This window comes from Ambystoma mexicanum, chromosome 7q, assembly GCF_040938575.1.
Source record: "Ambystoma mexicanum isolate Mex_15411 chromosome 7q, UKY_AmexF1_1, whole genome shotgun sequence".
Lineage (NCBI taxonomy): Eukaryota > Metazoa > Chordata > Amphibia > Caudata > Ambystomatidae > Ambystoma > Ambystoma mexicanum.
In genome coordinates, this window is record NC_090941.1 from 305,813,293 (window position 1) to 305,827,850 (window position 14,558).

General features: G+C 45.1%; 1 protein-coding gene across 1 annotated transcript in view; it reads right to left on the minus strand.

The window, feature by feature from the left end:
- Positions 1-14,191, minus strand: part of LOC138528347 (glutamine amidotransferase-like class 1 domain-containing protein 3, mitochondrial) — a 55,905-nt gene extending 41,714 nt beyond the window's left edge. Inside the window, exon 1 of the mRNA XM_069639881.1 lies at positions 14,001-14,191. Coding sequence (XP_069495982.1) covers positions 14,001-14,114 — 114 coding nt within the window. The 5' untranslated portion in view covers positions 14,115-14,191. The remainder of the gene's footprint in view (positions 1-14,000) is intronic.
- Between the last annotated feature and the right edge of the window lie 367 nt (positions 14,192-14,558).

The window sequence follows — 14,558 nt, forward strand, 5'->3', positions numbered from 1 at the left end:
TTTATTGCGGGGAGCTGCACGAGGCTTGGCCTATCGTACAGGCACTATGTTTATGTTCTACCATTTGTATGCAGGAAGCTGGTGGATCATACATTTTACCAATGTGGTACCTACACGCACACAATTTACTGTGATTGCACTTGGTCCTGGTGGCGTCTCCACCATGGTTTGAGAATGGTTTGGCCTGCACTTCTATTCGTGAGGCGCACTAGGGATGGGATTAGCAGGGTTAGGAAGGGGACGAAGTGCATGTAAAAACAAGGGTGTCGCTATTAGGCGCGCAGCAAAGGGGCCAAGCCAGGGATGGGCGACGGTCGGTCCACGGCCATATACAATGGCGTAGTGGCCACAGGGCCTGATGTTACTGCGTTTCTCAAGGTATGAGGTGTTTGTTTTGGGGCTGATAATTCTGCATCATGTTTGCGCTTTCAAACCACGGTGCAGGGAAGGGGTTTCAGGTGCGCAGTTCAGTGCAACAGGTTGCAGCAAGCGAATGCTTGCCGTTATGTTGGTTTTGGCCATATGAAAGGCACCGTGCTTCTGTGCGAAGGTGCTTTTGTTCAAGAGTAGTTTTGTCTCGTGTCTGTGCCAGTGGACAGTTAGCAGCGGTGCTGGTAAGTGGTGTTTGTTTTTTAACATGATTGCACAGCTGTGCAGTGGTCATTTCGCATCGTGTTGGTGCTTTCAAATGGTTGGAAAATGCAATGTGGGTAAGGGTTTCAAGTCCCCAGTTCAGTGCACCAGGTTGTACTTTAAGGGGGGGGGGTCAAACCGCGGTTGGTGAAAGTGGGTTCAGCGTGTTTCTATTGGTTTATAGAGGTGTGGGCATATTTATTTCTACACGAGCGGGATTAAGCTTTTAATTTTTGGGAACCGCAGGGCAGTGAAGGTTTCGTAATCTAAATACAGCAGGTTGTGCTTTTGGAAGTGGTAAGAACGGGTTTGGTGCTGGATGAAAACTAGCAATACATCATGTAGGGTCCTACAAGAGATTAGGATGTTTGAGGTGATGGGCATGTTATGACACGCTTCAATTGTCCAGCGCAAAGCTGGAAGGATACAATTGAATATAAGAGTGATGTAAAGTATGAAATAATTGGTATTTATAACGCGCCTATGCACATGGTTTCAGTGGCCTCGCAAGAAACAAGCCAGCGAGTTCAGGACAATGCCATTTGTTTTGAACCATGGGGTGTTGCCAGGTTGTTGGGTTTCAATATTACAATCTAAAGGCACACGTTTGTGCAGTTATGTACGTTGTAGGCATTCAAATATATTGTTTGTTAAACCACATGGTGGTGCGCCAGGCCTTTTGAAAGCGCTTGCATGGGCGCCTTGTTAGGGGCACTGCTGCATGTCCGAAAGGCGATGCAAATGGTCTAGCCCATAAAACTCTAGCTGGAGACAAATACTTGGGGAGGTGCCTATGAACAGTCCGTTTGACTATAAATGAAGCAGGTTGTATTCAGGTTTTCAGAAAGGCGGGGGCCTACAAAATTGCTACAGAGGGACGTGAGCTGCAGTTCACTGCAGGCCGCCACGCTGGGTAACAATGAATTTTAATATACTGTTTCAGGCAGTGGAATTCTCGGGGTTTAGTGTGGCACACCTCAATGTGCGTCATGTGATTTTTGCACAAGTAGTAAGGGCTTGATACCATGTGGTCTATACTTGGGCAAAAGTGTTTAACATATGGGAACAACAATTTTTATTTTGTACCAAACAGGTCTATAGGGCAGCTGGAAAGGACCACTTTTTTAGGGTGAAGTTACAGTGGACAGCACTTACTCATCGATAAGGTGTTTGTGGTCAAAATGCACTCCTGTTAAAAAAAAAACAGCAGCAAGAAAGGTTTGTGAAAAGTGCGAGAGGAGGAGTGGGGGTCAGAAACAAGATGTTGGGAGGTTTAAATTGAGGAGACCATCTTAATCCCTGGTTGGCACTTGAAGTAAGGAAGGCAATGTACAGTAATTAATTTTTCACCCAGCTCCAGGTTGGCGCAGAAATGTCAGAGGGTCACCAGACAGGTTTTCAAGGGTGGAAATTTTGACTAATGCACCACCTGTTCTATCCCAAAGGGGATTCAGTGAATGACTGGTTAGACCAGGGTAAATGTTCAGTACACTGCCTCATTTGATCGGCCTGTGCCACCACAGGCCGGGCGGGGGGGCTCTTAGCAAAAGAGAACATTGAATCTGCATCACTTAGACTCCTCCCGGAACACCGAGAGTTTGTTGGGTTTTCATTGGGAGGGCCTGTAAGTGCAGGCCAATAGTGTCTTCTTATTCCGAGGCTTTCAGTACATTTGTTGAATGGGTCGGTGACATGATCCATTATCTGGATTATTTCTTGTTCATTGAGCAAGAGGGTTCTGGGGATTGTATGCAAGCTCTGTCCTCATTTCAAGGGTTGATGGCTAGAATTGGTGTCCCGTTGGCACCAGGGGCCCACTGAGTTTTTTTTTGGCATTGAGAGGCCTCTGTTTTGAGCCATTGGGAAGGACTACTTGTAGGGTGAAGAGGGTACAGCGGACAGCACACATGCATTTGTAAGGTGTTCTGTATGGTTCATAAAGACAAGCCTGTGGACAAACTAAAATGAAGGGAATTATCAGGAGCTAACTAAAGGAGCAATTTCTTAAACAGATTGGGAGGTTTAGCAACAGGGTTTGGGGATCTGGAACAAACAGGCAGCGAGGCTTGAGTGGTGGAGTTAAATGTATGGTAATTCTTTTTCACCCAGCTTCAGGTTTCTAGGACATGTCTCAGTTGGAGTCACAGGACATGTTTTCACAGGTTGACATCGTTATTTTGAAATTCAGATGAATTTGGCGAGGCCAGATTGTTTCCATGGTTCCAAGAACAAAGTTGGACCAGAGGGAAGGAATGGGCAGACATACTGAATGAAGGACAAGGGCTGCTACCCAATCAGCAGACCATGATAGCACAAGTGTGCAGTTCAACACCCCCCTACTTAGTGATGTACCTCTAGTCAATGGGCCAACTCCTAAGAGGGCATCCAGGACCAAGCAGGGTGAGGCAGTGGTGTTGGTGCCAGTAAGTGCACTGGTGGGATCAGGGTTGGGGTCCAAAGTAGACTAACCCAAAAGAGACGGATGGTTGGAAAGTGCAGGGCGGCACAGCCTGTGGTCAGCCCTCTACAGCAACCATTTGAACAGTGTCCTGCATTGGAGGACTCACACCAACGGTGCCTTACCTTCCCCAATGGGCAATAAGGGGAATGGGTAAGGGTTGCCTCTGGGTCTGCTGTGGTGGCTCAGTTAGGGGGGAGGATTACAAGGGGGTAGCCCTGCGAGTAGCCCAACACTAGCAGTTGTCCCAGCGCCCTCAAAGAACACATCCACACGGTGGCCGCCCAGCAACCAGTTGGGACAGCAAGAGCACCCAAAACTCACTTTGGCCATTAGGGGAGGGGGTCCACAGTCCAGTGGGTTGCAACTTCCATGTGTGGGATGGCTTGGCACATGCCTAAGGATTATAAAGGAAGAAACTGGGAAAGGGAGCAATGTGACACAAGGTGCATTCTCGAGACCAAAAACGCAGGACCAGATCTTAACATTAGTGGGGGCGAGGACAGAAAGAGGAGTGAGATGGTAAGACCAGAGGAGAACATACGGAATTGGCAGAAGTCTGGGAATTGGCGGGTTGGAGAAATTCTCAAGAGGGGGCCAGGCTTTAATGACAGAAGGGAACAACTGAGTACGAAAAATCAGGGTCTACAGCTTGGATTAATTATGATACAGCATTTAGGAGGATGGCCTGGGAATCGGACATGGAGGTGGGACGACAAGGATGAGGACGCATGGACTAAGTTTATGAAAGTTAAGGATAGGACCACCCTGCCTATTGAAGTAGGGAGCAAGGTGGCCATATAAGGACCAAAAGAAGGAGTGGCAGCCATCTCAGCCACCCCCTCCAAGACAGGGAGGAGGGTGGGGTGGGGGAAACCAGGCCAACATGGTATCCATGGAAGGAAATCAGACCAGATGGGAGGGACAAAGCAAACTGGGAATTGAGGGAGAAAAAAAAAATATAAAGTGTAGGTCATTCAATAAAGGGTCCTGCACCTGGGGAAGCAAGTGCCGTTTCTATCAATGTTTTAGGTGTGGAGGCAGCCACCCATTAATTTCCTGCTCCAAAACTCAGGGGGGTGGGAACTCTGGGCTGAAGGAGGACAAAGGGGCAATGAGGTGGCTTGGTCTATGGGCCCACACCCGGTGGACAGAGGGGTGCCCCTTGAATTTCTGCAGGAATGCCTGAGTGCTGGGATAGGCAATTACTGTGGAGAGGGTTCTCAGGATTCAGGATGACTTATGAAGGTCCCTTGACTGGACGGATGACAAGAAAACTCCCAGTGGCACTACAACACCAAATAAGTGTTATTGTAAGTTGTTGGAGCATGGGGCACTGGGGTAGCAGGCAGCCACCCGCAAAGTGTGGCAGAGTTCGGGGCAGTCCCCCGGCTAGAACTGTGGGTGGTTTCCCAATGGCTGTGCTCAAGCCAAACTCGAACAGGCATTGGATCCTTATGGACACTGGAGACTCACCTTCATGTGCAGTGGCCTGTCAGCGCCTTGCGACATGCATGGAGGCGGCAAGGGGACACCGGAACATTCAGACTTTTTTCCCCCCACTTTTTGGGGGGCTAGGAGTTTGTGGTATAGATGGTCATGAACCATGATGCTTTAGGGCTGGGACTGCCCCCTTTGTGTTATGCTCCAATAAACTGATCTGTGTTACCATAAATACTGTTGTCTGAATATAATTTACTGGCAGCTCAGGTTTTGGTGCCCAAGGTATGTCATCCTCACATGCCAATGGGGGCTGACACAGCTATGGCTATGTTGGCCCGAGACCTGTCCAGAATGGGTTACACTGCACAAGTAAATTCAATGGGGCAGTGTGGTGATTTGGAACACCTTTAGTTTTCCCAGCTAAAAAAAGGCTAGTACTGCCCCCATTCAACTATGTTGAAACAAAGGCTTTATAAATTATGTATGTCATGTGTGCATGCGTGTACACAGCACGATGCACGTGCCTTTGTAAATGTTCTAACTTCTAATAGACAACCCTTGTACCCATGCGATATTTCTACACTGTCCACTTAATTAATCCAACTATTGCTGCCCCCAATACACCCCCCCGCCATGTGGGGTGCATTGAAAGGCACGAAGGCAGGATGTTTTGCAAGCAAAAGTCATTTGGAAAAGGCCTAACTGTAGCTAACAAAGGAAAAGCTGCATTTTAAATGCAAAAGGAATCCCTTTCACAGGAAAAACGATTTTTAAACACTGATGAACTGCCTTGTACGAGTAGTTTGATAAAGTTTGAAAAGAAAATTGTTTCCATGAAAAAGTTTGTCGGCCCAACGTAAACTTTTGGCTTGTGGGTGGGCAAACTTCAAAAAAATTCCCACTGCAAGTCTGGATGTTATCACCACTCCAATTACAACTGCAAAAGTGTGGAAAACCCAGTGTTTCACAGAATTGCTGGCTATGAAGGCAGTGATAGCAGGCAGTTCCCCTTGGCTGGACTGTGAAGACTGGGGCTACAACTTAAAAACCGAGAAAAAAAACTCTGGTCATAGGCTGGCCCAGGGAGGCAGATGGCTGGATGAAGCAGATCTCCCAATTGCTGAACATACAGATTTGCAATTAATTTTTTTTTTGTTCAAAAAAGGACCAACTTCTTCCTCAGCAACCATATGTACCGTTTCATTTTTTGGGGGCAATTTGCAGGCGATGAGATTAGGGAACTGCAATTAACTAGGTTCCTGGCTGAAAATGTCCCGAATATAAGTTGGGTTGGTAAACTGGTGAAGGGTACCAAAAAATTGTTGCTCTTTGAAAACAATTCCCAAATGACCATGCAACATGGTGTAGACCCGGCCATCTTATTTAACTCCCCATGATTAGTGCAATCAGAATACGGCTTTCCACAACCAATCCCGACTGGGAGTTGTCCAAAACTAAGCAGGGTACTCCTTCAAGATAGGAAAGTTGGTGGTGTCATTGCTGCTACATAAATGGGACTGCACTAAGACAGCTGTTGAAATGTACAAAAGAGTGCTGCTGCAACCTACAATCCGACACCTGCCAGAAGACACCAAATGGAATTGCATCAGGGTGGAGCCGTCTATTGCTAGGAAGGCATAAATGCTGTCTGGGTCCGATGAGTGATGCCATCCTTGAGTGACCAACCCCCTGCCCTATCTTTCCAGATTGTCCAGACAAGCAGCCGGCGGTCCAGGAATGTAAACAGGCTTTCTATGGAAGTTGAATTGAGCCCTGGGAAAGTAGAGTCTGCTTGCCTTAAAAAAAACTTTCCCTTAATCAGGGCCAGGGGGCAAAACTAGATCTTTAGCCAAATACCCGCACTACAGGGTGGTTCAAAAACAAAGCTGGTTTTCCAGTATTCACTGAAAAAATGTATTGGGTAATCTTTTTGTCCTATTGACCTACTTTAGGAAGAGGGGCAATTTTGGCCAACTCCCCCTAACGCAGCCTTTTCAGTGGAGGAGGTCTGAAATCCAAATCATGTACATTTGTCCTACCCCCAACAGACCAGTAAGGGGGTCTGAAAAAAACAAATTGCTTTAAACCAAAAATCTTGAAATTGAAATGCTAGCCTTCAAAATTGCACAGCACTTAACTGAGCAGCGTTAATTAGGTCTTGACGTGAATTGTACAAATTAAAGAATTGAGATTTGTGTTCTTTTCAACTCAATTGTGATTTCTGTTGAGAAGTTTGTGTTGTGCCACCACATGACGTGTACATTTCTATTAATTTTAATAGAAATATACAAACATCTTACACTGGCCTGGGTCTTGGCTTGTGGTTAGTTCAGGGGGGGAAATCCAAGGGACATGGTGTCTGAAGTAGGGCCGAGGGCTGAATAAATACTGTTAAACTGTTGTGCGACACCTTGAGTGGTAAGTGAAAAACTCCCATGTTGAGGGATGCCTCAACCGCGTGCCGGCAGCACCCCCCCCACCGACCATGTTATAGGATAGGTTTTTCTGAGAAGAAAAAAAAACGACCCTAATGGACAACTAAACAAGGTTGTGGTCATTAAAGAGCAGCATACTAATTGGCATAACTACCAGGAATGTAATAGTCCATGCACAAAAATATTGGATAACATATCCAAGCCTCACAAGAAAAAAAAAAAGGGATTACAGCTGAAGATTTGAGCTAATGTATTGTACAGGACAACAGACAAATCGGAAGCTAGTACATTTTGTGATGCACTTGACAACTATGGCACTGCACTCAACCGAGGATAGAATAGCTGCTTGCCAGATAGTCATACAAAAATTGAACAAAATAGATGCTCCAGTTCACGAGATCAGCAATTTCCATCAAAGCCACAGTCTACAGCCAGTTAGACTGGCTCTACCACATTTGCCCCAACACAAGGAAGAAGCAACTCACCTCACATACTGCAAAGGGTCACTCAGATTTATTAACATGCATTGAAAACTGCATGCTAAAATATTAGAACTAATGTCTCTAGTGGTCATCACCCAGCATTAAGACATCCAGCTAGAATTAAGGTCCTGCAGACAATATACAGCAAGAATGAATAACTTCCCACCTTCCTTTGTGTAAAAGTAACCAAAATATCTAGCGCACTGCCCGACCAAAAATGCCTTTCCAAACAAACGAGACATGGAACATCCCTTGGAATAAGTCTACTATTGTAGACAAAGCCTCAGACAAGCAAGTCAAGGAACTATCAAATTGTCAAAATTGGGTCCCAATGCAAAAATGCTTAAGTAGCAGAAACGTCCCAGGAAATGCGGTAAGAACCGACAGGCATACCAGCTTGAACCATAGTTCACCTGCTTGAGCCATTAGGTCATTGCATGCAGCCTCATGCTCCCATTCATCAATTTGCACCTTTCAGGGGCCAATAGCCCTTGCACTGGTGCCTGCGCCATCGACCTCAATTGCCATTATAGTTCTACTGTGATGAGAGCAACTCAACTGACAAACGTGTTACGAGCCAGGTAGGTTTTGGCCAGCAGGTAAAGGTCACATGCAAAGTCTGGATTCACTGTCCCCGGACTGCGAAGCAGAACAGTCCTTAAAAATAGGGACAGTCGTGCGATACACGGGAAAGGCCACCCTTGCTCACTACAAAGTGAAGTCACTTGGTCCACAACAGTTTAGCCATTCTTCTGATGAAGAAGCGGTAGGTGCACTGTCTCTGCAACACTCTACCCATAGCCTGCTCACATAATGGCCTCCAGTACAAACACTATGCAGGAGGGAGTCCATGGGTTTAGGGACACTTTCGTTGAGGCATAAGGATGTTACCTGCTGTTTTTATCCACGCCCAGAACAGAAGCTAAAACCTTGAGCACCCTTCTGTGGTGAGAATACTGCATTAATGCCACTTTTCTTTGTGTTGGGCTTTCTGGACACCAATAGCTTGTATACCACCCCTCTGTGGGTGCTAACACCCAAGTCATAAACCAGGCAACAATGGCATATTAATTTTGACATGCTCAACACCAGAGCTGTATACAGGTTAGGGCCTGAGCGGGCAAGGCCCACCCAATTTCTGTAGCTGTGTGGGCATTTACAGAGGTTATGTCACTGCAGTGGGCCCAACACCATTAAATTCAGGCCCCACTTGAGACAATCCTGGCTACGCCTCAGACCACTGAAGCACAGGACTAGGATTCGAACCTGTGTTGTCTGCTTCCAAGACAAGCATGATGCCCCCAAGTGTCCTCCCAGCCAACTATTGCTAAAGGCGCAACATTTTCCAACTGCCACAAAATTGTTCAGAAGCAAATAAAACCTGACTGGACTAAGGTGGTGTAATCTTTTTACCCAAAGTATTATGGAGGCAGATGGAGTAGAGGATTTGAACCAGTGATTGCAAGTCAAACAGTGCCGTACACAAGGGATTTAGAGCTACGCTGACTGTTACACAAACTTTCCTTGGAGGGGAGGGGGGGGTGTAGGCTTGCAATTAATTAATATCACTAGGAAAACTCAATGGGTTGGTACATACCTGGTGACTACTTGAAAATGTGTCATCTGGGCAAATTAGTGCCTGGAAAAGTTCCTATACACAAGCCAAAACTGCTGGGATTGCCAAAGTTCGTTTTTAACATGTCTAGTGCAAGAATCAAGTGGCAGAGGGTACACAGAAGTGTGTATTACACCAGCAGCACACTAATTTACAGCAGTAATTAATCAGACTTCTTCGAAGTACAGTGAGACCATTGTTGATGTTACTGCTTGATCAAGGATATGTTCTGGGTGGGGAGGGTGTGTAAAAGGTAGTGGGTGCTCAAGGTATTTGTACGGCCAGTCAACCAACCGACATCATTAAGAAAACCAAAACATAAATACCTTGGAATGCATAAAACTAAGTACATGATCCAATATTGTTTCAGAGATCATTTAGTCCTAGCCATCTTCTTAGATCGAACAAATAGAAAATGTATAAGATCCTCATTCAAGTGCATGGGCCATCTAGTTTAGTCTTTGCAGGCAACAAATGTAGTTTTATCCGTTACACCTGAAATTTGTTTTTTTAAGATTAGTTTGCATAACAGTACAGTCAACACTATAAAGCCTTCGTGAGGACTGCTTCACAAAGCCAGACAGTTCTATCAAAATCTTTTGCAGCATGCATCTCGAGTAATCTACATCAAGGGGCACTCCTTTAAACCCCACCCCCTACTTAAGACAATGTTCGAGTCCCAAAGGTACTTAGGGAGGTGGTTTTGAGGGCTCAAATTGAACTTAAGAGGAAGAAATCTGAAAACTAAAAATCTGGTCTGCGTCGACAGCCTATACTAGCTAGGCACACCCAACTCCTGTCACCGAGTTTGCAGGTGACGAGCCTGCCAGTTTCCTTAAACTGGTTAAGCGCAAGCTGTACAGCAAGAGAACCCCCATAACTTTCTTCCATGTGGACTTGCCGAGTGAGTTTTAACCTGAAACAGAGGCTTTTATCCAGTCTCCCTCCCCCACAGAGATGATAAAGCCACAAGACCCCTAAAGCTTGCTGCAGCCCGCTTTGCATATTCCCACTGCAGTCTTGTGAAAACACAAGCCCCAAATATATATAAAATGTAACCATGACTGCTAGTGAGTTATTTGTCCCATATACTAAACTTTCCAAAGACTACCTACCATCTTTATCACCACATTTAATTTCAGACCACAGCCCCTGTAAACCAAATCTGTATTTAAGAAGCTTGGTTATAGAGGAATAACCCTCGCTGATGCATCATGTGGGTAAAATACAAACAAGGTAAAGTGGTGCCATCAGACAGCCCTAACCCCAGTTAGTAAAAAGGACTCTGGGTATTAGTTTAACCCTACAGAAACTCGCTGCTATTATCATATGCACCAGCTGAATTAGCTTCAGCCACCATAAGGGAATAGTTAGAAAAGCTGCTGCCTCAGATCTTAAACATTTATTAAGGTATTCAATTGAACTATTGTAGAGAACCCTTTCTAAATCCAGATTTCATCTCTGGCAATGTCATTTTCTAGAGCCAATCTGCAGCCTCCTGCAGTGATAGTCCTCCAGATGTCTATCAAGCAATAAAGAGGGTCCACAACTGCACCCTTTTAAAACAGGGGACAAGCAAACTGCTCTTCCAAGATACTGGGCACTAAACCAAGAGGTTCAGTACTGGAGTTTACCATTCTGGGAACCATATAGAAGAATTTTGCCTTACCCTTCAAGGATAGTTGGCCATTGGGTCCTGTGCGCAAGGGATCTTTTCATGGGGCCACAACTCGGATCACCCTCCCCTTTTGATACCAGTTTCCAGAACGCTTTCACAGTTTCCTGTATTGCCTGGTCCAGCTGCTCCCATAGTTCAATTAACAGTTTTCTAATATGCCCATTTTGTGTGTCGCATTCTGCACCAAACCAGGCTGCATCATATGCTTTATTCCCGTCTCCATGGGGAACGCGTCCATTTACTATGAATACAACACAGAAGCTGTTTGAAGGAGGAGGAAACTATACAACCAGGTACACCACCGAGGGTACATACCCCTTGTATTTCTGCACCCTGAAGGATACTTGCTACCCCTTTCCCAGCTGCCCTTGAGGCCGGGAAGTTAATTAGGCCATCCGGCTTATATGGTCTTTGTGCACGGATACCTGCAACTAGCGGGGTTTGATTGTTCTAAACCCTGTGAAACAAACAATCCCCAATACCATAAATGGGAGATTACTTATTACCCGATTTGAAAATGGATTTAGGCGTATATTGCCTTGGCATCTGGCATTTAGTTCAACCATCAGATGATCAAAAAGCACATTCAGCTTTTAAGGTCTTGGGCAGCATCAAGACTGCTTTTCGGTATGCTGCTCTTTTCCTCGATGACTCAGATTGAGTGTAGGCATGATTGAGCGTAGGCATGATTGAGCGTAGGCATTCCCCAATTGAGCATTGAAATCTCCTAAAGCACTCAAGCTATGACCCATAGACGTCATCTCTCCCCAAGCAGTGCTTCAAAAGCAATTGGTACTTGTGACACCCAATACCAAAAACTAATGGCAAGCAACTAAGTAGCCGACAGCATGGGTAAAACCATTGAAATTGAGTAAGATGTTCACGACAGCGTTTGCAGATGCTTTTGGTAGAGCTAGCCCTTTGCAGAGAAAGGAACTTCTGAAAAACTAAATTCCCCCCAAAAAATGTCAAATTACTGCTCCCCTTTACAATCAAGGACACTCGATCACACAGTATACAAAGTAAAGCCTACGGGCAGTGATGGATATGCAACTAAGTGGAAGGGGCAGAAGCAGCAAGAGCAAAGGAAGTGACGCAACGTGAAGTTGGATTCATTACAGGTGACATCACTACTACACCATTTTAAAAAAAGATAAAAATGTGCTGCAAGCAATATGTAATACAAGCGAAACGAAGGTTTGTGGCGCAGGAGATAAAACCAGCTCCTGTGTATGTAGCATCATCCAGTAGGCATGAACTATTGCCGGCTATGTTGGGCTCCCCAAGGCAACTGGTGCCATAAACCTAGTCATGACATCGTTTTCTGAATTTGCATCCAGAAGACATTTAAAGCTGCATGGGTTGTATATAAAAAGGGACACAAGTAGAGGTCACACCTGAAGTTATATTTGTAGCAAGCTGTGTACTAGCTCCTGCTCGCCAGGTTATAACCAATATCCAGGAGGAGCCAATTTTATCCCTGCTCATGAAATCTTGCATAGGAGGAGAAGTACACTCGGCTACCATGAATCCGTTCTATTGAGTGTACTAGATGTGGTCTAATGTCATGTTTGTAAGGAAGCTCTTCAGGTAATAAGGGAAAGAAGCCGCAGGTAAATCGCTCCAAGCAATTTAGAAGCCTGGAATATCATTTACAACGAAAGTTAAAATCTGCATGAATACCAGCATGCCTCAGTATATACGCACACACTTTTTAATGTAAAACTGCTGCTAGAACCCACAAGATATGCCCACAGTATAGAATATATATTTCACCAAATAACGAACGGACGGACACTAAAAGCATGCCTACATTTTTCAGCAAAATGAGATACTGACTATCTGGCATGAATAAGAATCACATGTTTTAGTAGTGCCTAATAACTACAGGTTGCAGTAGGATTTATCCAGCATTTAGTATGTTTCGCCTGCTACGAATCCAGCCAAATAAGCAACGTTTGCATCCGTACTGCCTTTACACCAGTAAGCATCATTTCCACAGTAAATGCACAACTGGTCATTCATCTTGTGTGCAGCATCTGACGTCCGATTTCAACTGCCACTCAACTGAAGCGCGCCTCTTTAATGCAATGGAGCATAAGGTTTTCAAATATATAAGTTGGTGTATCGTCAAACTAAACCATTCTACTAGAGTTCCTTCGCCAATGAAGACAAAATTGCTTGTATACGTTTCAGGATACCCAGTGTAACTAATTGGGAATGAATATTGCTTTGTGTGGTGAATACATAGTCAGACGAAGATTTTTCACCATCCAGGTGATAAACTGAGCGAGGCTTTCCTTAACACACTTTGGCGGCTTACTGTCTGCAGTTAAGTTACATGTTCCGAGGATAAATATTTGACTATGTATATCCATTACTTGAGAACAATTTAGAGATAAAATGAAAGTACAACACGTCAAATAAAAATCGCACAAAATATAAAATCGCAACCCCCGCCCCCACTAACCCCCTGAATAAAACGTTAAGTGCGGTTCACCTTCGCAATTTATTATGGAATTCTGCCTCGCCAGCAGGAGATTAGGGAGGCAGGCAACCAGGACAGCACTTGAAAGAAAACAGCGGTTATTTTAGGATAGTGCTAAGAGTCAACCCTTTGCATTCTGGACTACTAGATCTGCTTTTTAAAATCAATAGCAAGTACGACAACACAGAATTAGCATTTAGCTCTCAACCATTTGGGTCGCGAAGGCGGGTGAAAACACCCGATTTTAGTTTTGGCGGGTGAGACGCCCATTGAAATGAATGGGCGTGCTGGAGGCTTGGCGGGTGAGTCAGCTGTTTACAAGGCGGGTGACACCCGCCAAAAGCGTGAGAGTTGAGCTATGATTTCAGCACAACGACAACCTTTTGCAAATAACGCATGAATAGCAATGACAACTAAAACATGAAATATTCACAGAGGGGCCAACGCACAATAAAGGTTTCTGGGTAAGCAAGGGGGGGGGTTTACGCAGCTCAGCAGGGATACAATAACAGTTAAAAGACCGCACATTCAATTCCCAGCAGGAGACAGAGTGCTCTGTTCCACACAGGTTAAATAGGAACTCCGCCCTGTACTAGACGAGAGCATAGGAAGTTCTTTCTATAAGAGTAGCGTGGGGGCGGGAGAAGGGGGGGCATTGGGAAATTGCATAGTCCGCCCACGTGCAGCCCCACCCTGCTGGTTAAATATGTTGTAGAGGAAGGCTCACAAAGACCGTATAGCGGGGACGAATACATGAAAATACATTACCTCGGCCTTCCGGCGACTAAGATGAACTAACACCGCTGAGGTTTCGTGGATCTCACTGCCGTCAAACACGCCGCAGCCTGCCAGCACCACAGCCACGCACTTATTAGCCGCCATGACGCGTGCAAAAAGATATCCGTTCAGCGGACAAAAAGTTGCTACGGCGCTCGTCCTTGAGGCAGCTTAAATACTTAGTATCGCGCTAAAAATAGAAGAAAGACTGGTCTGACACTAAACTTCTGCCCTTAGCTGTTGGTGCTTGGGTCGTGTCCATGTTAGAATGGAAGAGATGTTCATATGCCACGGGACTGGGGGGTGTCTCACCTGGTAAACATTAGGCATTGCAGACGGGCTCACATCTCCTTGATTGACAATAGTTTCCCATCTCGGCGTGGAACACATAATTCTCTATGTTTTTATTTTTATATTTATTAAGTGCATTCGGTTGAGCATTTGTCCCCTTTTACTATGTTAAAAAAGCAAATAATACAATATCACAAAATCAAGCAACAATGTTGATTAAAATACATTTAATATATATTTGAACTATATACTAAAAAC